At 42.1% G+C, this 25,580-nt stretch overlaps 1 protein-coding gene across 2 annotated transcripts in view; it reads left to right on the top strand.

Moving 5' to 3' along the window:
- Positions 1-25,580, top strand: part of NCK2 (NCK adaptor protein 2) — a 137,380-nt gene that overhangs the window by 75,766 nt on the left and 36,034 nt on the right. For both annotated transcript variants that reach the window (XM_090281862.1, XM_090281863.1), the window contains one exon: positions 17,892-18,133. In XM_090281862.1, the coding sequence (XP_090137988.1) occupies positions 17,908-18,133 (226 nt within the window). In that variant the 5' untranslated portion in view covers positions 17,892-17,907. The remainder of the gene's footprint in view (positions 1-17,891; positions 18,134-25,580) is intronic.

Raw genomic sequence — 25,580 nt, 5'->3', positions numbered from 1 at the left:
TTACAGAAAAAACAAGTGGACTTTTGGGCCATCCCATAGGTTTCCTTTTCATTTTGTTGATAGTTTTTCTTTTGGGGGGTGTGTGTGTAGAAGCTTTTTAGTTTGATGTTGTCCCATTTGTATATTTTTGCTTTTGTTGCCTCTGCTTTTGGTGTCATATCCAAAAAATCATCACCAAGAACTATGTTAAGGAGCTTACTCTGTTTTCTTCTAGGAATTTTATGGCTTTAGATCTTATGTTGAAGTCTTTAGTCCATTTTGAGTTTGTTATACTTCCCACAGCACCTTTGTATAGAGCAGAGCTTCATAACATTGCAGATAGACATTTCTTTATGTAGTCAATGAACTCATCAGTTTCTGATAGCTGAGGCGATGGTCAGAGTTTAGCCGAGTGTGCTTCTTCTCTCCCTTAGCAAACGTGTCAATATGCACTAGCAGGGTGGCTTCCTAGAAAGCTGGAGAAACAAATTAAAAACAGAAAAAGCAAATTCCTGACCACTCACCCCTGCAGATGCACACCTTTTTTACCCTGACAGATTGTAGAAGCCAAATTCATAACATTCTGATCATTTCTTCACTATTCTGAATTGTACCTTAAAGTTTACAACGAAATTTTCATTAAAATTCTCATAAATTCTCTGTAGAACTAGGTGATATGGTGCCCCCCCATGACCCTCCACCCCCATCCCACTTTCATTAAAGAAGGAAATGAGTCAGGAGAGGTTACTTTACTTGACTCACTGGGCATGACATTGGGCAGTGACCCAGGACTCGACCTGCATGCTGGCTGCAGGTACACTGACTTAGCAGTGTTCACTGTATTACTTTTAAGAGTCCCTGGAGCAGGCATGTAGGTGATATAGATGTTCCTGAACAATACTAAGAAACAGGCCCTACAGAGCTTTCAATGAGAACATCGCAGCAGTCCCAAAATTAGAAAAGGTAAGGTGTTTTCCTTGACCTCTCTCCTCCTGAAAAAGAAAGTATATTTCTGCTGCATGTGTGCGCTGAGGGGTAGGGGATATAGACTTTTAGCAAGTGAAACCTCGGACGGGTCAGTCTTTTGGAGATGATTTTGTTCTTATTTTTTAGATTCAGTTGTTGGTAGTTGTGAGTTGGTTGTCATTTTAATGTTCATAGTTTTTATCTTTTTCTTAAGTAAGTCCCTTTAACATTTCATATAATAATGGCTTAGTGATGCTGAACTCCTTTAGCTTTACCTTGTCTGGGAAGCACTTCATCTGCCCTTCCATTCTAAATGATAGCTTTGCTGGATAGAGTAATCTCAGTTGTAGGTCCTTGTTTTTCATCACTTGAATACTTCTTGCCAGTCACTTCTTGCCTGCAAAGTTTCTTTTGAGAAATCAGCTGATAGTCTTATAGGCACCCCTTTGTAGGTAACTCTCTTCTTTTCTCTTGCTACTTTTAAGATTCTCTCTTTATCTTTCACCTTTGGCATTTTAATTATGATGTGTCTTGATGTGGTCCTCCTTGGGTCTAGCTTGTTTGGGACTCTCTGTGCTTCCTGGACTTGTATGTCTATTTCCTTCACTAAATTTGGGAAGGTTTCCTTCATTATTTTTTCACATAAGCTTTCAACTTCTTGCTCTTCCTCTTCTCCTTCTGGCACCCCTATGATTCGGATGTTGGCACATTTAAAGTTGTCCCAGAGGTTCCTAAACCTCTCCTCATTTTTTTCCGTTCTTGTTTCCTTCTCCTGTACTGATTGACTGTTTTTTTCTTCCTTATATTCCAAATCATTGATTTGAACCCATTTCCTTTTCTTCACCATTGGTTTTGTGTGGATTTTCCTTCATTTCATTTAGCATAGCCTTCACTTCACCCTTACGCATTTGCCATACTTAAGCATATCTGTCAAGTCTGTGAGCATCTTTATCACTAGTGTTTTGAACTCTGCATCTGTTAGGTTGGCTATCCCTTCATTTGTTAGGTTGGCTATCTCCTCATCGCTTAGTTCTCCCACTGGAACCTTGATCTGTTCCCTCTTTTGGGCCATACTTCTTTATCTCCTCATTGTGACAGGCTTTTGTATTTGTTTGCCTCTGTGTCTTAGGTAGAGCTGTTGCAGCTGTTACACTGTAAGGGGCGGAGCCTTAGGTATTCCTCAGTACAGGGCAACCTGTTTCACCACATTGTGGGGCTGTGTGTTGGGGAGGGGTCTGAGAGGGAATAATGCTGCTTGCCCAGCACTCGCCCCTTTCCAGGCATTTCTCCCACTTCCGTATGGGCCTGGTGCCTCTCTGGCTGTTGCCCTGGCCATTGTTTCCAGAGTGGGTGGACCTGAGGATGTTCTAGGACCATGGGGGCCCTTTAAACAAGCAGACTCTGCTGAGAGACTGGCAGTTTCTGCCTCTGCCCCAACCCCCACTGGTTTGCACAGTGAGAAGCAATGAGGCTTTATTTTCCCTGGCGCTGGAACAATGAGCTGTGCAGTCTGGTGCTGGGAGTGCTCCCCAGGTGTCCCTCTCGACTTTTTTAAATGTTTGACTGCTCTTTCTGCCAGGCTACTGCTGTGTCTACCACACCACATCCTTTCCACCCCTACTGTCTGGATGAGTATTTCTTCTTTATATCCATGCAGCTCGATTTTCTGGAACTTATGGTTGTCTCTAGTTTCGAGGCAGTTGTATTCCTTCTTAGTTGTGGAGGGAGATGCAGCATGTCTGTCAGGTCTATCTAGGCCTCCATCTTGGCTAGAAGTCCTTAAAATTCTTACAGCACATTGGCTGAAAATCACTGGACCATGGTCATGGTATTTTGGGGATAAGGCCATAGAGGTAAAGTGCCATTCTCATTGCATCATATCAAGAATACACATTGAAGCCCTGGCTGCTGTGGCTCAATGGATTGAGCATCGGCCTGCGAGCCAAGTGTCGCTGGGTTGATTCCCAGTCAGGGCACATTACTAGGTTGCACGTCAGGTTCCCAGTTGGGGGTGTGAGTGAGAGGCAACCACACAGTGGGAAAAAAAAAAAAAAAAGAATACACATTGGTCATCTGATTTATTGACATGTCTTTGGCCTTCATCACCTGGCTGAGGCCATGTCTGTCAGGTTTCTCCATGCTGAAGTTACTATTTCCTCTTTCCATACTGTCCTCTTTGGAAGGAAGTCTCTAGGTGCAGCCTACACTTAAGGTGGAGAGTTAGGGTCCACCTCCTTGAGGAGAGGAGTCTCTACCTAATTTATTTAAAATTCTCTTGGGGAAATCTGTCTCTTCTCCCCCATTTATTTACTCAATCATTCATTTCCTTCCTTTTTAAAATTAGTTTCACCACATGCATGAATAAGTTTATACAAGAGTGTTTCTATTGCTTGTTTTAGGGCTTTATGAAAATGGAACCATGTGGGATGCAGTTAGTCCTTTGCCTTTTTTGTACTCAGCGTGGTTTCACACAGTCGCTTGAGGAAGCTGTCCTCTTTCACTGCTGTACAGTATTGAGTTATGTGACTTTAGACCCATTTATCCCTTCTCCTGTTGACTGGGTAATTTATTTCCTTCTCTAACTGTAATAAGTAGGGCTGTCCTGAGCATTGCTATTCAGGTCCCAGACTCGCAAGTGCCAGAGTCCTCTCCTGCCAATAACAGCCTGTGGAGTTGTTACCTTGTACAGCAGGTCAGTGTTCACCTTTACAACATAATTCCAAATTGTCTTCCCATTTCACTCTCCCCAGCAGAATATGGAGATGCCCCTTGCTCCACGGCCTTCCTGGCACTTACCTCATCATGTCTTTCATTTTTCCATTTAGTGTAAAAGGGTATCTCACTGTGATCTCAGCTATGAGTGTGGTTGAGCTTTTATGTTTTTCACCCTTTATGCTGTCCTTCTGTGTAATGACGTCTTTTGCTTGCTTTTCAGTTGAGTTGTGGGTCTCTTTCTTTGTGAACTGTAATTTTTTATGTATTCTAGATACCAGTTTTTTACCATTATATGTACTGCTTACAGAAGTTTCTTTGCAGGTATATTTCATTATGCTTTGATCCATTTAAATCAGTAACTCCTACTTGAGAATCCAGACTGTTTTAACTGGAACAGTCTTTTACTGGGCCAACAATGGGTTCCACTGTTTATAACTTGAATGCGTTCACGTAGAAGGGTATCTTGTATTCTAAAAGCTCTGCTGAAAAGCAGTATACATTTTGTGGTGTTTCAGTATTCAACAACCTTTTTATTTTAATTTGGAGGTTGAAAAAGATGAATACAAAGTTTTTAAATGCTGAAATTTTATTGACAATACTTAGGTTATTTTTGCTAGCCTTAGTAGTTGAATGAGCTTTTCTAAACTTCTAACTTTCATTATCTTTTACTGTGCTAGTCAGTTATTAGAACTGGAAGATTCACTCTTCATTATTGATCTGTATTTCATGAATATTGATGTATAGTCCATGTACTTTCATCCTTTTGCTCAAAGTAGCTGAACATTATAAAATTAAAAATTTTAATTGAAATTCTCCTATGGCTTCCATCATGGGTAAAGAGCCCTTATCATATAGAGTAACAATGATTATAGCAAAAGGTGAGATTGTGGTAGATGCAGCCTCTTACATTTGAATCCTGCTGCAGACAGAGCATCTGCAGGTCACTCGTTCACCCACTCCTGCATACGTACTGGGCTCAGGCCCTGCTAACTGCTCTGTTCACAAGGGGACAAAGTCCTTATCCTCAAAGAATTAGATTGAGCAAGGGAAAATGGAGAGTCACTCAATAAAAATATGTGTGAAGTGGTGGTCAGTGCTGTGGAAAAAGAAAAGAGCAAGGTGTGGAGGGGAGGCAGCAGCCATTTTAGGCCCTGTTGGCCAGCCGAGGCTGGCAGAGAGTTGGATTAAGTCAGGAATGGGCTATGAGAGGGAGGGAGGGAAGAACAGAGAGGTGACGTTGGACTTGACATCTGAATAAAGTGACGGAACAAGCTATGCAGATGTCTAGCGAAGAGCATTCCAGGCAGCAGAGTGAGTGCAGAGGCCCCAAGGCCAGAGCCCCCCTGGTTGTTCTGAGAAAAAGCAAGGCATGAGGAGCCGGGATGTGAGTTTGGAGAAAGCGCAGAGCCAAGTTGTTTTCAGCTTTGATTTTATTTTAGTGTGATGGGAAGCTACCGTGAAGTTTGAACAGAGCAGTGGCATAAATCACTGTCCATTTTACAGTTGTCACAAGGCGGCTGTTAGGGAGACAGGCTGGAGCTGCACGGAGGGAAGGAACTAGAGAGCAGTAAAAGGCAGTTTTGCAGTCCCGGCGGGAGCTGGCTTGGAGCAGGGCAGTGGAGAGGCGAGGACTGGTTGGATTCCAGACAGATTTTGAAGGCAAGCCTCTGGGGTTTGCTGGTGAAATGGATGCGAAGTGAGAGGAGTCTTAAGATTTTTGGCGTGATGAACAACTGGTTGAATCGCTTTCTTCTATGTCATTTGCTCAGAAGGGAACACTATGGGAAACAGGTTTTTGTTATTATTTATTTAATTTGCTTTCTTTTGTTCATGGTAGAGAGAATGAAGAGTTCTGTTTGTACATGTTAAGTATGAGTGCACGTCGTTATACATCCAGGTGGAGGTGTCAAATAGGCAGCTGGGAGTAGAAGCCTGGCATTCAGGGAGAAAGAAGGACTGCAGACTTACATTTGGGAGCAGCCGGGGTAGAGGTGGTTCTCAGAGTCAGGAGGATGGACAGACTCATCCAGGGAGTGAGGATGGAGTAGGGGCCCCAGACAGCCCGACTACTTCTGCACCTGTAGGTCAGAAACAGATAGAGCCAGCAGGAGACAGAGAAGGGATTGGGAGGAAAAGAGAAGAGCAGGGCTGTGTGACTGAGGAGCCAAGTGAAAGATGTGTCCAGGAAAGGGCTGATGGACAGTGTCAGCTGTCAACGTGCAGGTAGATAATCCAGAAGAAAGAGAAATATTCATGATACAGTAGCACTGGCAAATAACTGTAGGAGCAGATTCCCTCAGGAGGCAAGAGGGAGTAGCATTCATTGCACAGAGGACAGGCCTTGGAAGGACATCTAGATGCTCACCCAGAAACAAAGAAACAGTGTAGCAGATAGACAGACGTTTCCTTCTGACTGCTTATAGTTTCCTCAGTGAAACAAGAAGCAAGGCCGTTGACCACTTGAGACTGCAGAAAAGGGCAGGAGATATGAGAAAGATCTGAAATAGACCCCTCACAGAGGGAGAGAGAGACATGGAGCAGGTTGCCAAGCAGCACCAAGAGTTGACCCGAGCCAGTGATCAGAAGTCTAAAACAGGGCTGGTCGCAGGTTGAGTCCTTCTCTTGCGTATTCAGCTACCTGGGCAGGTGTGGGGTAGGTGTAAATGCCCCCTTCAAACTTTTGGTGGCCTTGTCAGACTCCTGATTTATAGTAACTGAGATCTCTGTAAGTGCTCTTAGTATGTGTTACTTTGCTTTGGCTCACCTAATTCAAGTGTAAAAATATCAGGCTTGGAGTCACATGAAGCGTGTACAGCTAAGACTGTAGGTGGGATCCGGAGGTTTGGCACAGGTTAGTGAGGAGGTGGGGATGGGACCAAGCCTTGAGAAATAGGCTGTGGGAGACCCGGGTGGTGGGAGAAGGTGGCTGTGGTTATGGAGGGGATGGGATGGAGAAGTTAGGTAACTCGTGCAGGATATTACTTAAAAGCATTGCTTAGCAGGAGGGAAGACTAGTTCGAAATCAAATATCATCATTCTGACAGAATAGCATCTTTCTTTAACAGCACTGTGACCTTCAGAAGCTGGACTAGAATTAACACAGAATTCTCATATGTAAAATATAACAAAAGTGCGATGTATATACTGCTGGTTACTTTGAAATCAGCTATATTGATTCTGAGACTCGGGCAGAAGAGGTGCAAGGTGAGCCTGTACAATCTTGTGCTGCCAGAAGGAAGGATGTCCTCAAAACCCAACACCTCACACTTATACACACATGCAAGCACACAATTCTCCCACGCACTCTTCACACACACACACTCCCAGTGATGGGGTATGTGAAAGGGACACAGAACTGAAAGAGCACTCAATAGCTAATGTTAGAACAATTGGGACAGCAAAATAAATAAGTATTGGATTATAGCCCATATAAGTAAATGATGTAATAAATTTTAAAACATGGAAGGGGAGACAAGTGTCCTGTGCAGAATTCCAAAAAATTTTTGTAAGTAGTCTCCCTCAAGGAGATGGAGTATAACTCCTACCCTTAAGTGTGGGATGTGCTTGGAGACATCCTTTCAAAAAGCACAGTGTGGAAAAAGAGAGAAAGAATGACCCCACAGTGGGAAAATCTAGCAGACACTATCTCAGCCAGGAGATCAAGATTGACCATCAACAGTGATAAGATATGTTGGTAGTATGTACCCTTGATATAATACAGTGACAATGACACTTTACCTCTGTGGTCATTCTCCCCCCAAACCCATAACTCAGTCTTATGATGAGAAAAATATCAGACAAATCCCAGCTAAGGGACATTCTACAAAATACCTGACCCCAATATTCCTCAAAACTATAAAGGTCATCTAAACAAGGAAAGTCTAAGAAACTCTCACAGTCAAAAGGACCTTAAGGAGACAAGACTACTAAATGTAATGTGATGTCCTGGATGGGATCCCAGGATTAAAAGAGGGGAGGGGCATTTGGTAAAAAAATCTGATTAAAATATTGACTCCAGTTAATAATGTATCAGTATTGGTTTCTTAATTGTAACACATGTACCATGCTGATGTATGATGTTAATAATAGGGGAAACTAAGACAGTTCTAAAAAATAAGATTTATTGTAAAAAATCAGTACATATGCTAGAAATCTTTATACAGTGATAGGGAAGATTTACTTAAAAAGCATTGTACACTTGGAATAAATTTTAGCATTTATTTTTCCAAAAGCATTTGTAGAGGTTATCTGTGTGGTGATTAAACCCAGAGTAGCCCTTGTCCCCTCTCAGGTACTTCGCCCTGCCTGCCCACGGCCAGGCTCCCTGCTTAGCATGATGGGTGAGGGTCTCCACCCTCAGGGCAAGGTACAGAGGGGCTTTCTGTAATTTCCATTTCTTTTAAAAAGGGAAATCTAAAACACAGTGCTTAAGAATGTGGGCGTAAGCCATGTAGATCTGAAGAACTAAGATGATCTTGGTAGCTTACTCATATTTGACAGTTGTGAGGCCCAGATAATATAGACTGTGTGTATTTTTTATGACTGCTTCTCTTTTCACTCTTGTATGTTTCAGAATTAGGCAGAGAATCATGAATTATAGGTCATAAGGGAAAAGGTCAGATATTGATTGATGTGGCTGAATTCATTTGTAAGAATTGAGGATGTTCATGACATTTATATTTTCATATGTTTAAAAAATAGATGCTTAAGTTACAAAAGTTACAACTACATTTCTGGTTGTGGGAAAAAGGTTCAATAAACCCCTAAAAATGGTGACTGATGGCTGTCTGTCTTCTATGTGAGCAGTAGATATGCATTATCTGGAAACATTTCACTCGGCATTTTAAAGGAGGGTCAAGTTTCACCAAAGAGATCAATGTTCATTTTCATAGATGGTACTTTTCTTTTTTCCTTTTTTTTTTTTTTAATTCAATTTTATTGAGGTACAATTGACCAATTTTTATTGTAAGGTATTTAAAGGGTACGTCGTGGTGATTTGATATATGTGTACATTGAGAAAAGATTCTCCCCATTTAGTTAATTAACACATCCATCACCTCTCATTTATCTCTTTTTTTGGTGAGAACATTTAAGTTGTCTCTTAGCAAGTTTCAATTATAGAATACCATGTTATCGACTAGTCATGTATTTCATCCTAGATCCTCAGATCTTATAGCTGAAAGCTGATCCCTTTTATCAACCCTTCCCTATTTGCCCCACCCCCACAGCCTCTGGCAACCACTTTTCTACTCTGTTTCTATGGATTTGACCTTTGGGGGTATTTTCCCATTGCTGATATTTGTCTCATCACTTCATTACTGTGATGTGTTCCAGGTTGGTGTAAGACAGTGTTGATTCTAACTCCAGTGTAGTTATTTGAATTTTATTTGTTTTACCGTTAATACTGTGTAATAAAATTGGCTTATTAAACTGATAGTGATTCTGCAAAATGATGGTATTGTGGTCTCACTTAACTTTCACAACCTCCTTTCCAGTGTAATGAGTGTTTCAGACGCCCATGAGGAAACTGAGGAAGGTTTAGCAAAGGTTAGCAACATGGGTACTCTTACGGCTGAAGTGGTAAATTATGTGTCGAAAAGTAGCATTTCCTGATCCTAGCTGAAGCAAGAGAGTTCCAAGTTTTATTTCTCTGTAAAATGCCCTAGGTGTGAATGAGTTATATTGACTTGCAGTCTCGTCTTTGGAATACTGATTGCGTCCAGGCATTTCACTTAGTTATCACGTAGCAAAATGAGTTGCTTGGTGATTAACTCTTGAGAACTGGTTGATACACTCACATTTTAAGGTATTTTTCTTAATGTGGTTTAAGGGGATGGGCGGTACCTGATCCTGGCAGGAAGGATGAAAAAATAATAGGTATCCACTTTTTTAAAAAAGGGATGGCAAAAGGAGTTCAGCAGAAAACCATGGATTTATTATAAAGTATACAATTTCATTTTTCTTGAGAATTACCATCTACTAACAAATCCTGTTCGTGATCCAGTAAAAAGAAGGTTAACTTAAGAAATTATGTTACCTTACATCCAGTAGGATGGCTGTTGTCAAAAAAACAAAATCACAAACATTGGTGAGAATGTGGAGAAATTGGAACCCTGTGCACTACTTGCAGAAATGTAAAATGGTGCAGTTGTTATGGAAAAGTTTTGTGGTTCCTCAAAAAGTTAAAAAAAGAACTGCCAATATGATCCAGCAATTCCATTTTGGGGTACGGGTATATACCCCAAAGACTTGAAAGTAGAGTCTTGGAAGAGATATTTGCACACCTATATTCATAGCAGCATTATTCACAATAGCCAAAAGGCAAAGCAACCCAGGTGGCCATTGATGGATGAATGGATAAACAGAATGTGGTATATATATACACAGTAGAATATTTTTCAGGCTAGTCATTTCATTTTTAATTTTTTTAAATCCTCGCCCAAGGATATGTTTTGATTTTAGAGAGAGAGGAAGGGAGAGAAAGAAACATCGATGTGAGAGAGACATCAGTTTCCTCCCGTGCATGCCCTGACTGGGAATTGAGCCTTTAGCCTTTTGGTGTACAGGATGGCACTCCAACCAACTGAGCCAAGTGACCAGGGCTTTTTCGGGCTTTTTAAAAAGGAAGGACATTCTGGCGCATGCTACAACATGCCTTGAGGACATTATGCTAAGTGAAATAAGCCAGTCGTAACAGGTCAAATGCTGTATGAGTCTACTTATATGAGGTCCCTAGAAAAGTCAAATTTACAGAGACAGAAAGGCAGCTGGTAGTTGCCAGGGGAAAGAGGAAGGGGAGTTAGTGTATAATGGGCACCGAGTTCCAGAAGATGAAAATTTCTGTGGATGGATGGTGGTGATGGTTGCACAACATTGTAAATGTACTTAATCCACTGAACTGTACACTTAAAATACACCATTTTAACCAAATTTAAGTATATTTTACCACAATTAAAAAAAAAATTATGTGGTATATTTTGTGCATGAGCTTCTGCTAATACTTCCTATAATCACTCTTCAGAAAGTGGTAAATGCTGCTCAGGGGTCCTGGGATGTCTGCTGGTTAGTGGAGCCAGCACCCTGAGAAAGAGACCTGGCAAGGAGAGCCCTGTAGCCAGAAGTGGGGAGCTCATTCCTTGCAGTGGTCCAGGGCTGGGCAAGGGGCCAGGAGGTCCGCAAGGGGCAGGCAGCTGAGAAGGAGGACAAAAAGCCAAGGACCCCCGACCCCCATCCTTGGGTACTTAAGTGTCTTTCTTCACTTACTGGTTCTTGGAATTCACATCAATAGATACTTTAAATTTATGTTTTGAAAATAATTTGCCTACACTTCCTGGTCTTTAAAATATATTCCAGTAAGTACCATGGACACGTGAAAATCTCTTTAGGCTAAAAAGATAGTATCATTAGTATCCACTACAATGGGAGCTGGGGCGTACCCAAGAACCACTGGGGTCTTTTTGTAAGGCTTTCTCAATAGGATTCACGGTACATGGCATCCCAGTTGTATGGCACCACCTTACAGCATCAGTCTTGTGATTTTAAGCTTTCTCTCTCTTTTTGAATGACACTATATAATCTAGTGCAGATCTATTTTTGAATCCTGGTAAAAGCTTCATTCAAGTCCAGTGACTCTTCTGACTCAGCCTGACATGAATGTAGGAAGAACAAGAATGTCCAACCTTTATTCCCCATGGACCAGGTATCAGGTCTTTGATCTATCCATTGTTGAATTTTATCCTCACAGAAGCCCTGACCCCATTTACAAACACAGAAATGGTAGTTAGAGAAGTTAAACAACTTCCCCCAAGGTCGCCTACCTTGGTGCCGAGGCTGGGTTTCATACCCTCGCCTTCTGCTGCAGAGGAACATTTACAGAAATGGGTCACATCGGTGGTCACAAAGGGAACCTTCACAAATTCAAAGACATAGAGGCTTTACTGGCCAGAGGCTTTGACTATTATCTAATAAAATTTGAAAACTTAATAATAAAAAGACCCTCTCCAAAATAACCCATGGAGCAAAGTTCACAGGGCATTAGTGATTTGACCCTGTTCTGTTCAGCCACCCTCAGCAGGAGCAGCTGCGGGAAGGTGCCATCCGCTCTGATGACAGCAACAGAGGCCTGCTCCCCGTGCACCCTGTTTTGGAATCAGGAAGCATTTGCCTTTCAATTAGTCCAGGCTTCCTTTACCCCTCCTCTAATGAAATATTTAAAAACCAACAACACCCTTCATAGATCATACCCAGAGAATTGGGAGTAACTGCTGTTTCTCCCTTAGTATTTTCACTTACCAGTTTATCAAAATGAAATTGAAGCTCAGTTCTTGCTTATTAGCATCTACCTTACCCTTGGGATTTCTTTTTTAAGCTGTGCTACAAAATTCGGCTCCCTAAGAACACTACCAGGCAGTAGAGGGTAATAATAGATGAAGCCCGGGCTTTGTGATAAGACAGTTCTAGGGGATTTGGATGAGTTATTTACTATCTCTTTGCCCTGGTTTCCTCATTTATTAAATCTGTCTGTCGGTAATTTCTATTGAGGTTTGCTGTAAACAGCTGATGCACTAACATGTATGAGACCGTTGCCATGGGGACCAGGTGCCTGTCATGCCTGGAACCGATTCCCCTCCAGCACTCCAATGTCAGCCACGCTGGCACCTCTCCCACTCTTTGGAAAAGGGATGTGTTGAGCCAAGTGCTGTGGTTTATTTTCTCTTTTACATGTAGTGTATCTTTGTGCCTTAGGCAAGTAGTAAGACCTTGACTCTTGTCACAGCTTAATTAACTTCTTCAGAGTTGGAACAGCCACTAGATTCCATACTGTGTCCCACTTACAGTTGCAGTGTGCTAGCTGTGATTAGTGACACTGCTTGTGAAAAGCCAGCAGCAGGCCTTTCTGTCCCCCAAAGATACACAAGTTCCTGCCAACTTCTGTCAGGTTCTTCAGCATCTGGCAAGTCCTTTATCTACACCACTACTTGAAACTTTAAAGAACTTATAAGGTATTTTAGTTGTTTTGGAGACTGCTTCTTTGAGGTATGTATCCTGAAGTATTTGCAGATACACACCAAGAGAGGAAAGCATTGCATTGGAATAAATGAGGGAAAGCATAGAAAGTATTCCCTTTTTTGGCTGGCCTTGGCATAATTACTCCCTGCATTGGTTTGCTGTTGCTGCTTTAGCAATTTGCTCCAAACCGAGTGTCTCTGAGGAGGTGCTCCTGTGCCTAGGGCGTGAATCACAAGGAGCAGACACCTGGTCTGTCTTACTCACCAAGGAACGCTGGTGCCGTGGAAGACTGCCCACTCGCTGTATGGCAAGTGCTTAGTAAATCCTGACTGAAGGAAGGAGTCACTAGAGCACAGCCCCCCTTACATGTATAAAGTGTACTCTAGTATACAGAGGGTTTTAAGTGGGGTTCCCATCCTTGTATCTCTCCCACATGGGCAGTGTGCTCTGGGCTTTCCTCAAAAGCTCCTCTCAGGCGCTGTTAATACTGCCGGTTACAGAGGAGGCCACTGGGCTGAGGCACGCAGCAGGACTCCAGCTCCATCCATAAGAACTAAACCCCAGCATCAGCCTGCACGCCAAGTGTCGCTGGTTCAATTCCCAGTCAGGACACATGACTAGGTTGCACATCAGGTCCCCAGTTGGGGGTGCGAGTGAGAGGCAACCACACAGTGATGTTTCTCTCCCTCTCTTTCTCCTTTCCCCTCTCTCTAAAAATAAATAAACAAACAAATTAATTAATTTGAAAAATTAAAAAAAAAAAAAAAAAAAAGAACTAAACCCCAGCCTCTTAAATACTGCATTATCGTGCTTCTGTTGAGCACCTTGTGAGGCTCGGCAATGGTGGTTATCCCCATTTTACAGGATAAGTTGGAGTCTGAAGTGGACGTACAAATGATTCAACTATGACTAATGTCCTCTATTTGCCATTATGACCAACTAGTTTAGCTTGATCCTGAGATCTCTTTAGAAATATCTGTGACCATTTTTGGATGTTGTAGGAACACAGGCTATTATGAGCAGTATGTAACACAGCCATAACCCAGCGAGATATAGTTAACAGGATTTTTTTAGAAAGAAAATAGGGTTGTAGAACCATTTCCCAAGGTCTCAGGGGTGAAATCTGCATTTTTGCCCAGCATGCAGTTCCCTCCAGAATGGGCCAGCAGCTGGCCTTTCCCGCCCCTTTTGTCAAAGAGAAGAAAGGGTAAATGCTGGCAGGAACACAGGGTGATGGTGTAGGGCGAGGGGAGGGTACTTTACTACACATTGAAATTGCTTTTAAAAAAGAAAACATCCAGAAATACATATCCTGTTTACTTTTTATTTTAAATTTCTCTCTGGGGTCATATATTCTTAATTCTTCTGCTTAGTAATGTGCTCCTACCCCTGGATCTTGCTTACACCTTTTTGGCCTGGAGTGCCCTCCAATGACTGTTCATCTCTCAACTGAAATCAGTTTCCTTTTCCTTGTCCCCTTCCCCACGACTGTCCTTTGTCATAGCTCCCTGCTAATTACCTCGCAGTGGTCCAGCATCACCTCTTTCCGTCACCCCTCCATTTGCTCCCTTCCCATATGGGCACTCTTCTTCCCCACTTCTTTGGGGTCCCTGAGGGCAGTGCCCTGGCATCTTACAGCAGGAGCCAGAGGGCAGCCATCCATGGCCACAACCCTGCTCCTGAAAGAGCTGATTGTGTTCCTGGCTGGCTAAGGAGCATGTGCTTCCAAGTCGGTCTCCTGCACAGAGCTCCTTTGATGAAGGTTTGGGGGAAATATGGGATCAGATAATTAGTTGAGTTTCATAAGCGTAAGTTTCATAGATTAGTTGACCTGTGTATGTGTGATTACTGTGTGACCAATGGGATCGCTGTTGATGGCTCTCAAGTGCTGGAGTGAGACAGTTGTTTGGATTTCATTGGGATGAGGTGTTGATTGCTAAGCCTTCTGTAGTGCTGGGGTGAAGCACTTGTTGATTGTCCGACTTCACTGGAGGGAGGCAGTTGTTGATTGTCTGGCCTCCTGAAGCTTTCATTGTGATGGGAAGCTGTCATAAATCTATAGAATAGGTTTAAAACTCATTGCTATGGCTAAGGAACACCCAGGCCTCACTAGGTACATAGGAACTTTTTATTTTCACCTGTCCTAGAACCATAGATTTCCTGGGTTGGAATATGTCTCTCAAAACACAGACCACACATTCGACCCTCACCCAACCACCCACCCTCAGAGTGAGCACATGAGCACAGATTTGAGAGTTGACAGACCTGAGTTAAAATTCTAACTGTCATTTACAAGTCACTGAGTCTCTCTGATCCTCAGTCTCCGAAAGGATAACACCTCCCTCCCTGAAGGGGGGTGTTGGGTTGATTAAATGAGTTCATGTGTGTCAAGTACCCACCATACACTTAACATTTACTTTCCTAAACTGAATATTTGAGTTTTCATTACAGGCCACAGGTCTAGTGACCAGGAGTGCAGAGGCCATTTGGTGACTCAGGTCCCTCTTACTTGGTTTTTCCCTTCAGAATTATAAGCTATAAAAATCTGATGCTCAGGCCCCACTTCTTTGATCTGTGGGAGAGCCCAGGCACTGGTATTTTTTAAGCTTCCATAGGATGTTTAGTGTGCACTGAAATGCCTGGCCATCTCCTTACCTAGAGTCATGCAGAAAATTAACAGATTGCTTTGATTGATCTTAAGTGATGTGCTGTTCTTGATACAAGCTCTTGAAAATTATGGAATTAAGAAACAAACCTGTGATTCTAATGGGATATTCTTTGAATCCCATTCCTATTACTGCTCTCATTATTTTTATTTTTTAAACCTTTATGACTCAAAATCTAACGTGACAGGAAGGTTGGTCAGGATAGAGAGGTGGTATGGACTTGACATTTTCTGAAAGTAGATTACAAACTTGTCTACCTTTAGGAAATGAGCTTTGTGTAAACTCTATCCTATTGGTTGTTGTATACATTATACATAAGCTTTATTAAACATTGCCACCTTCCTCAAAGGTTTGTTATCTAAATTTTGAACTTAATTTATGAAAGAGGAGAATATGTATTATTTATAAACTTCTATAACATCTAGCAGAAAGTGTCATGTTATTTAAAAATGGTATTTACGCCTCCATGGCAATAAGGCGCATTGCATTGGCTGCCTCTACAATCCTGAAGTCATCCCTGTGAAATAATGCCAGCTCCTTTCCGTCAGAGAGGAAGGGGTTTTAGTCAGCGGTCTTTTCACTATACCTTTCTTTCTAGTCTTGAAGAAACTTCTAGTCAGTTGAAGGACTGAATATTGAGTTTTCTTGCTGAAAAAATACTCGCCCATATTTTAGCCAAGAAGTATGGAGCTGCTGAAATAGTTAACAGTTATATTCATTTCAGTCATTCAGGTGTACCTTTGCTATTTATTACTTCCAGAATTGACTTCATTAGATACATAATATGTTATATTTATCTGTTGATGTTAATAAATTTTTTTTTAATCCTCGCCTGAAGATATGTGTATTGATTTTTATAGAGAGAGGAAGGGAGGGAAGAAGGGTGGTGGGGGGAGAGAGATGAGACAGAGACAGAGACAGACACCAATGTGAGAAACATAGGTCAGTTGCCCCTTGTATGTACCCTGACTGGGGATTGAACCCACACGTTTTGGTATATGGGATGATACTCCAACCAACTGAGCCACTTGACCAGGGCAGTAAACTTTTTATTTTGGGATAATTGTATATTACAGTTTCACTCTTGGTGTTGTACATTTTATGGGTCCTAACAAATGTATAATGACATGTATCCACTATTAAAGTACGTTACGGAGTATTTTCACTGCCCTAAGAACCCTTGTGCTCTGCCTAGTCATCCTTGCCTCCCCCTATGCCCCTAGAAACTGAAGATCTTTTTAATGTCTTCATAGTTTTGCCTTTTCCAGAATGTCTGTAGTTGGAATTGTTAAAGAAAAAATTAGCCATGGCACTTATTAAAGGACTGTGGGACAGATTATTCAGGGGACTGCTACAAGGGAGTTTAGGTGTAGAGGAGAGAGATTGGGCTCAACTCCAAACTCAAGAAGAAAAAGTGGGAGTTTACAGCCAAGGAGCAGGTGGGGAATAGATTAATGGAAAATTCCTAAGAGGAAACAGTAAAGGGGGTATTTTGGCTAAACTGACCTAACAGGCAGACCAAGGTGGTCAGGTTCACCTGGGTCAGGGCAGAGGGTTCTGGCTAAACCAACTTAGCATGATTCTTGTTAAAATTGAGCAATGCAAAGATGGATATGCAAGTACAAAAGTCGAGGCCTAGTTTGGGAAGACAATTCAGAGGGGCCTAACATTTGGTCAAAGAGAGAGTCTTTGTGAGAATCAGATTGGTTTCTTTCACTTAGTAACATACATTGAAGTTTTCTCTGTGTGTTTTCATGGCTTGATAGCTTTTTTAAAATTTACTTTGTAATATTCCAATATGTGGATATACCACAGTTCGTTTATCCATTCATCTACTGAAAGACACTTTGATTGCTTCCAGTTTTTGGAAATTATGAAGGAACATAATTATAAACATCTGTGTGCAGGTTTCAAGAATAATTTTATATTTATAGAAAAGTATACCCTTCACTCAGTTTCCCCTAGTATTAACATTTTATAAAAACATGGCACATTTGTCAAAACTAAGAGATTAACATTGGTACATTACCATTAACTAGATTTCACCGGTGTTTAGCTCATTTCCTTTTTCTGTTTCAGGGTCCGGTGCAGGATACCATGTTGTATTAATACCACATTTATTTTCATTTTAATTTATAGGAAGAGTTTGGGTGTTATTTTTTAATTATTAAATATGTTCATTAAATTCAGCACATACTAAGAAAATGGATGTAAACATATAAACTATAAGGATCCGGTCTTGCTTAATTGGATGAGTATGTTTAATTATCATATTGTTGCTTAGAATTTTTTGAAAGTTTATTTTTGACTTTGGCAGAGCATGCAGAATTCCCAGTGTACAAAATTAAAATTTGTTTTATAAGGTTGCTGTTTCTAAACAAAATATTAAAGCTTATTGAAAGAAGATCATGTTAAGATTGAGTTTTTCAAGACGCAGGAGAAAACTGGTTGCCAAGTTGTAATAAAAGCTGTCAATTGCATAATTTTTCAAGTTGATGCAAAGGATGAAGTGTTTGATGGTTCTCTAATGAACATCTCCAAATGTTTTGCTGACAGAAGGATTCCATGAAAGATGACAGAAGAAGTCATTGTTATAGCAAAGTGGGACTACACCGCCCAGCAGGACCAGGAGCTGGACATCAAGAAGAACGAACGCCTGTGGCTGCTAGACGACTCCAAGACGTGGTGGCGGGTGAGGAACGCCGCCAACAGGACGGGCTACGTGCCCTCCAACTACGTGGAGAGGAAGAACAGCCTGAAGAAGGGCTCCCTGGTGAAGAACCTGAAGGACACACTAGGTGAGTGTCCGCTGCACCAGGACCCAGCTTAGAGCTGAACTACTTCCCGTTAAGGAGAACGAGCAGTCCTGGTTGATGCTTTTTGAGGAGAGAGTGTTCATCTTTTTAGTTTGTGTGTGTTTTTTTTTTTTAAAGGGCCTGTTTTAGATATTGGCATTATTCTGGTTGCCTCATTTTTTAATTCCTGAAAATTAAGAGACCTAGATGGAGAAATAACACGTTTGTCATTTCCTGGAGATTTCCAAGTTTGGGGTCTTAGTGAGCTAGCGCTACCGTGTGTTTTGGACTCCCATACATGTTTCTCTCCTGACACTAACATTCTAGAGCAGTGGTTCTCAACCTTCCTAATGCCACGACCGTTTAATACAGTTCCTCATGTTGTGGTGACCCCCAACCATAACTAAAGCATAGTGATTAATCACAAAAACAATATGTAATTATATATGTGTTTTCCGATGGTCTTAGGCGACCCCTGTGAAAGGGTCCTTTGACCCCCAAAGGGGTCGCGACCCACAGGTTGAGAACCACTGTTCTAGAGGATCCTGAAGTGGAATTACCACCTCCAAAAGTATCAACAACTCTGCTTATGCCATTCCATCAAATCTTTTCTCTTACAACTTCCTGTCCCTTTGACCTTTATGTGTAGAGAGGGAGATAGTTAGAAACAATTTGAACCCAGGTGAATCTCATACCAGTAGTCCTGGACAGTGTCAGCTAAGTTGGCAACTGGGCGCACACCAGTTGTGGTGATCGAGGCCATCTAGGGTCACTCAGGTGGGGATTGCTGGGTGCTCAGCTCTGTTGACTCATGTCCAGCTTTCCTCCCACATGCCTTTCTCTTTTCTCGTTTTGGGAGATGGGAAAGACCACCTTGAATCACCTGAAGTTAATGGTGGCCAACCTTGACTTTGTATTTTATATGCATACCAGACTGACTTGCAGTAGTTACTGCTTCAGATTATGTGAGACAATAACTTTGACCTGCCATTTGAAAAAGTATTATTACCTCCTGTCGGAGCAGCCTTGCTCTGAGAAATCACCTGGAGACCACTGTCAGAGCAGGCAACGGGTTTATTGAGGGGGAAAGGGGAAGGGGACAGAGAGGAGAGGCAACTCCTGGACTGACTCGAGGGCCCATAGGAGCAAGTGGGGTGGGAAGCAAGGGAATGGGGACTCCCAGTCCTCCACGGGGGTCCGTAGGAGTCCCACCCGCACTTCTGCAGGCACACTTTTTAAACTTGCCATGCTTTTTAAATTTGCCAACTGCACATTTCAGTGAGGGTGACTTTGATTATTAACATTCCGTAGGTCGTTTGCATCTTACTGCTCCCCCCACCACCACCACCACCACCAGGTTAGTTAACACATCCTGCAGGTCTGGGCTAAGTCCACCCATCTGCCTCCATGTTCTGACACCTCCTTATATGAGTATCATATTATTGTTCATGAGACTGCACTTTACCACTTTAACTCAGTATTATCACCCATGTTATATTTACTTGAGTTCTTCCTCTTTGTTTCTAACAAGAGAATTTTTTTGTCCATTTAAAGGAGAAAGTGACAGGTGGGAAAACTGAAAAGAAAATTACACACTGAATGTAGTGGGTGTTGCAAAATATTTGTCTTTTATTTCATGCAGTCTTGAAAAGTCTGCTAACTCTTCAAAACCATTTAAAGTCTTCATTAATTGAGCAGCATGTTTGTGTTATAGATTAGGTTATGCCCATGATTTAGAGACAGAATTGAAACACCGGCCTGTGTATGAGTCACACCAGCTCACCAGCTATCAGAAATTCTGAGCCTGATGTAGAAATTTCACTTTTCACAATCTGATTCTTTTTCCACTAAACTGACATTCTTTTATCTTTGTGTTCTAAGCAAGTCACTGGAAAGAAATATTGTTGTCCTATGCTTATAACTCTTATTTTACTGTGGTAAAGACATGTAGGTAGCATGAATAAGTAAATACCTTGAGTGCCTGAGCATAATTTTATATATGTTTTCCAGTTTCAGCTTTTACCCGTAAAGTTCCTTTATTTTTTGAGCTACTAAACATTGCTGACCTGCTTTGTCTTCTTTCTTATTCATTTAAAAATATATATCCTCAAGATTCTAGTAAAGAGTGAAATGTTCAGAAACTGAATGAGTGAAACACGGGGAAGTAAAATAAGGCAAAGCAAGCACTCTGAATTATCTAGAAAGTTCCTTGAATACCTTGTCTTTTTTTCCTTCAGAGTTTAGGAGAGAAGACAGAGCCTCAGACTGAAACTGTTGACCACATCTCTCACCCAGGTCTTAGCTTTCTCACCAGCTGTGATCAGAGTGGTGACCAGTTGGATGAGCTCGTGTGCCGAGGGCCCTCAGAGCAGAGGAGGCTGGCCTGGCGTCCTGGTGCTGGGTGCCGGGCACCGGCCCCTGCCCCGCCCCTGGCAGATGGCCACCCCGCTCTGCTGGAACACTTCTAATTCTAAGTCAGCCAGTTCCATTTTTGGAGAACACAGATTGTTAGAAAGCTCTTCCTTAAATAGAATCAGAGTTTGCTTTTCTTTGCTTTCTCCCCTTGGTTCACTCGTGCCCTGGAGAGCAGTGCTGAGTGAAGTGTGCTGCCCTGGACACTGACCGCTCTCCTCCAGGTCGGTCCTCACTCAGTCACACATTGCCTTGTAAACGTTTGTACTGAGCATTGGACAAATAAAAATACATATACAGTCATATTTTGAACACCCATATGCGTTAGTGGCTGTTGATAGTCCCAGTCTGAAAGTCAGTGTTTTCATCTCCGCAGAGCAGTGCCTCCTTTGTTGTATGTCTTTTTGTTTCAACCTGTCGTGCTCCCCCAAAGCCTTGCTTTTGTTGGACAAAGAGAGACCTTGTTACCTCAGCATGAGTTTTTCATTGCCCTCTTGAGCAATATCAGAAAGAAAGGAGGGCCCTGACAAGAATCACCATGGTGGAGAGACTTCTAGTGTCTCTACAGCCAGACTTGATAGGGCATCAGTATCAAGAAAGAAGGTGAGAAGACTTTCTGCAGCACACATCCCCTCCCTCCCAGCCCCCCAGGGGTCTCTGTTGCTAAAAGAAGATTGGAGCTAAAGTGGTCATAGCTTCCTGTTTACATTACTGTCACCAGTGCCCTGTCAGAATTATAGTATGTTTTAGATCGATTATGCAATCAGCAGAATATATCTGCTGTGCATTAGAAGGACTGAAAACAACATCAAAAACTATACTGCTTATGTTGAGCTTCTAATAGCTACTCACGGTATCATTCATACTTCAAATTTGTACTGCTGTGAAAATCTATCTTGATTCCTAAATCTATGATAAAATTCCCTGGCAGGTGCCTGGTTTGCAACAATAACGCCCGAGTCCCCAGCAAAATCACAGTGTTATAAATGTGTTTATATCTCTAATTGCAAATAACTATAACTCTCTCAAGTTCTCTCCTTTGTTCTTGTAGTCATCTGATATGTTGAAGTTGGCAGTACATTAATTTAATCACGTTGTAATACTTGGTTAGAGTGACTTTGAGAAAACAGAACCTTTCACGGAAAGATCTGTGTTAGGAAAGGATAACCATTTCTTCTTTTCCTTTAATAATTTATAATTTAATAAAACTGTGAACTCTTATTTGCTCGTGGGCAGAACATTTATATATATACAGTATTCCCTCACTTATCACGGGTATTACGTTCTAGACACACACACACACACACACACACACCCGCGATAGGTGAAAATCCCCGAAGTAGGAGCCTTACGTTGATTTTAGTATTTATATATATTTTAAGGCTTTATAAACCCTTCCCACACACTTATAAACCATTCCCAGTCCCTTATTAACCTTTTCCACACTTTTATAAACACTACTTATGTTCTTAAACATATTCTACACACTTAAATCTACGTAACTTTTAACAACATACATATACAGTACCGCAAAATCCCGTGATATAGCGAAAAATCTGAGATAAATAATTAAATACAATATTTTTTAAAATCTTGCAATACAGTGAGGCCGCGATAAGTGAACCTCAATATAGAGAGGGACTACTGTACTGGACCTCCTGTCGTATTCATCTTACAATCACGAATAGTCAAAGAGAACTTTTTCATAGATAACAAGGAGCAGTTGTTAAGAACCATTGCTGGTGGCAGCACCCAGTTGATATTTCGAAGGGCTCCAGCTGCAGAGTTCTCCAGCCCAGCGGTGAGGGGCGTTATTGGCCTACAGTCTGGCTTAGATGTGGCAGCCTGAGTTCTAAGATCACTGGGTTTAGATGTTGTAAAGCAATGTGCTAAATCTTGAGATGTGAGGAAGCTGCTTCCAGGGAGGTCTGTTTTAAAGACTTTCCTTTGGGCTACTGAAGGACAGTTTTTGTTACCACTTCGTGATAACAGCTGGAACCCACCAAAACCCCAAAGGTCAACTCTTCTCAGTGGCTAAGTCCAAGTGCTGACTTGGGTTGCACCAAACGATGCAGCTCTATCTATAACCTCTGATCCAAGGCACACATGCCCATTGCTAACCATACCACTTCCTTGGGTGTCTGGAGGCAAAACTGACCTCTCTTAAGTTTGCTTCTTGAGCATTTGTCCCAATGTGACCATACCTAAGGCCAGTTAGAAACCTGGTGATGATTAGGACTCCCACCTCTGTGATTCCAAGCCAGACCTGGGAGCAGAGTGGATCTGCCAAAAGGGACTCCTCGGTGCTGACTAGCTGTTAAATAGCCCTTGCACTGGTTTAAGCTAATGGTTTTCTGTGAGGAGGGGCTGGTTCCTATGGGTTCTTAGAGGCATGTCCATGCTAAGATTGACTTTGGAGTGGCTAAGTGACTTCTCCAAGAATGCACTACTAGTCATAGGTATGCAACAGAGATGGGACTTCAACTCAAACTTGAATTTCTTTTATTATAGAAAGTTGAATATTAGGATTTAGTGGTTGGGCATTTGCTAGGACTCTGTGGCAGAGAAAGGCACTTAGGACATTAGAGGAAACTTTAGTGATAACCAGTTCTTATTTTAGAGCTGAAAAACTTTCTAGCAAAACTTGAGTGGGGTCCCAGAGTTAAACGGTGATAAAGTATCAATGTTCATTGCTTGATTTTGATAGTTGTATTGTGGTTCTGGAGGATAATGTCCTTGTTTGTGGAAATACACAAAGTATTCAAGTGATGGGACATTGTGTTGGTAGCTTGCTCTCAAATGGCTCAGGGAAAAGAACATGTTGTAAACTGTTCTGTGCATTAAAACAAGTGGACAGATAAAGAGTGGTTTAGAGACCACCCCAGGATATAAAGTTGGCTGGTAGCAGAGGTAACTTGGGCTTCTGAGCTCTATCTGCATATTTGCAGTGTTACAGTGCCTTACATTTGGCATAAGCCTTTCAGAGATCAGCAGGTATCACTGAGTACCTGCTGAGATCAGACCTAAAACACAAGATTAACATCAGTATAAACATGTCCAACTGATTCTTCATCAAAACAGTCTCCCCCTGTATACTTGACCCAGAACTTTCTATAATCAGCAGGTTCTCTCCATATCACCAGCTTGTACATAAAGAAATCCCTGCTTCTTGTTGGATCAGCCCCGACAGTTTTGAGCCAGTTCCATGTATGCTTTTTTGTTATTACGAAGATAGGGAGAGCGGTGGTCAGAAACAATCTCCTGGGCTCACATGGTAGTACAGGATGTGGGGGAATTTTCATTTAGAAACTGGGATTGTGGGTCTTAGCTGTGATTATAAATGTCCTAAGCAGGTCCGAACCTGGGCTTGTGATGTGATTTGTTGTGAATGAAATGTGGGTAATGAATGTCACAGCCTGTGACTGTGGGAGCTGAGTCTGAATTTCAGTTATCTGTTCCTCACTCTGTCCCTTGGAAATCTCTTCTAATCCACTTCATTCCTTGCTGAGTACCTTTGAAAGCAATAACCAAAGGCTTTGAAATAGGGATGCAAACATCATGGGGGGTTCAGCACTTTGTAACAGAGTATACTCAGATCAGAAGAGGGAGCCTGGCCAGACATTATTTCATCTGGCATGATATAAAGAAGAATAAGGTTTAGTCCCTGACTTTCTAAAGCTTGTGATGTAACTGGGAAAATGACACAGGTACACATAAGCAGTTCTCATTTGAACAGTGGCACTGTCCTTGCCTATTCCACTGGAAATGGGGACAGGATCGTACAATCCAAGCCTCTCTCCTGTCCTTCAGGAAGTGCTGTAGCGTAACAGTTGGTGAGGGGTGGGAGGAACCCAAGTTTCAAGTCCAGGCTTTGCCACTTGCTAATTGAGTGGCTCTTGGCAAACTATTGAAAGCTAAGCCTCAGTTGCATCATCTGTAAAATGGGATAAGTGATTACCTTTCTCGTGAAATTGTTGAGAATTGAATGTAGTCATTTATGTAAAGAATACAGGGGCTGAATTGAGACTTGTGAGAGGAGGTGGAGCTTTAATTGAGGGAGAGAGAACACAAATGAAGACAGAGGCTGAAAGCCACAGACCTGTTGAAGGACAGTAAGCCAGAGAGAAGAATGTTGGGGAGTCCTGAATGATTGGGGGGCACCACACCATGAAGGCCCCAACCAATAGGCCTGATGGCATTTGGAAAAAACCCTCCCCCAGGGGTTCCCCACATGGTAGATAGAGGGTGTACAGTAGGTTTCCTGATCCCAGGTGTCAGGAGGGGCTGGAGGGGGCCAGTTGGTGAGCAGGAGGCTGGGGACAAGAGCTCAGCATGACTCAGGGATGACACTGGAAGTCCTGAACTCAGCATGGGAATGGAGGGTGACAGATCCAAGGGATTTGGGAAGAAAAGCCCAGGATCGATGTTGACTGATATGGAACAGCTGGGAGTATTAGTCATGAGTGACTCAAGGGTTTTGAGTGTAAATGAATGACCAGCAGAATGACTAAGAGAAATAGGGAAGCAGGAAGAGAAATGGACCTTAGGACAGACCCACTTGAGTTTGAGGTGATGGCAGAACATTCGTGAAAATGTTCATGAATCTCAACTTTAGGAGACACAAAATTTAGATTTTTGTCATAATGTGCTTCCTATTTTTAAATGAGTTTTAGTTTTTGGACTTCTATACAAATCATTTTCCTTAGGGCCATGGTGGAGATCTTACTTTTCAGAAGCAGGTTGTTGTCAGTACCTCAGCCAAAGCTTTGGCATTTTGTCCTGCAGAGGCCCCAGGCCTTCAATCCCATGTTGAGAGCTGCCACCACCACCCTCCCTGGGAGGAAGTCCACAGGAGGCCCGGTGACAGCTGTGCCAGGGGGCCACAGGGCTTCCCCAGCCAACATTCCCTGCAGAAAAGTGTGTCACCCCACACCCCAAAGCCAAACAAAAGTTAATGCAGCAGAAAATTTCAAATCAAGACTTCCAAGAAGCTGATTTTATATACATTTTTCCAGAGTGAACAGTAATAATTATTTCT

This window comes from Furipterus horrens, unplaced genomic scaffold (genome assembly GCF_987537825.1).
Source record: "Furipterus horrens unplaced genomic scaffold, mFurHor1.1.pri manual_scaffold_6, whole genome shotgun sequence".
Classification (NCBI taxonomy): domain Eukaryota; kingdom Metazoa; phylum Chordata; class Mammalia; order Chiroptera; family Furipteridae; genus Furipterus; species Furipterus horrens.
This window is presented reverse-complemented; position numbering and strand designations above follow the sequence as displayed.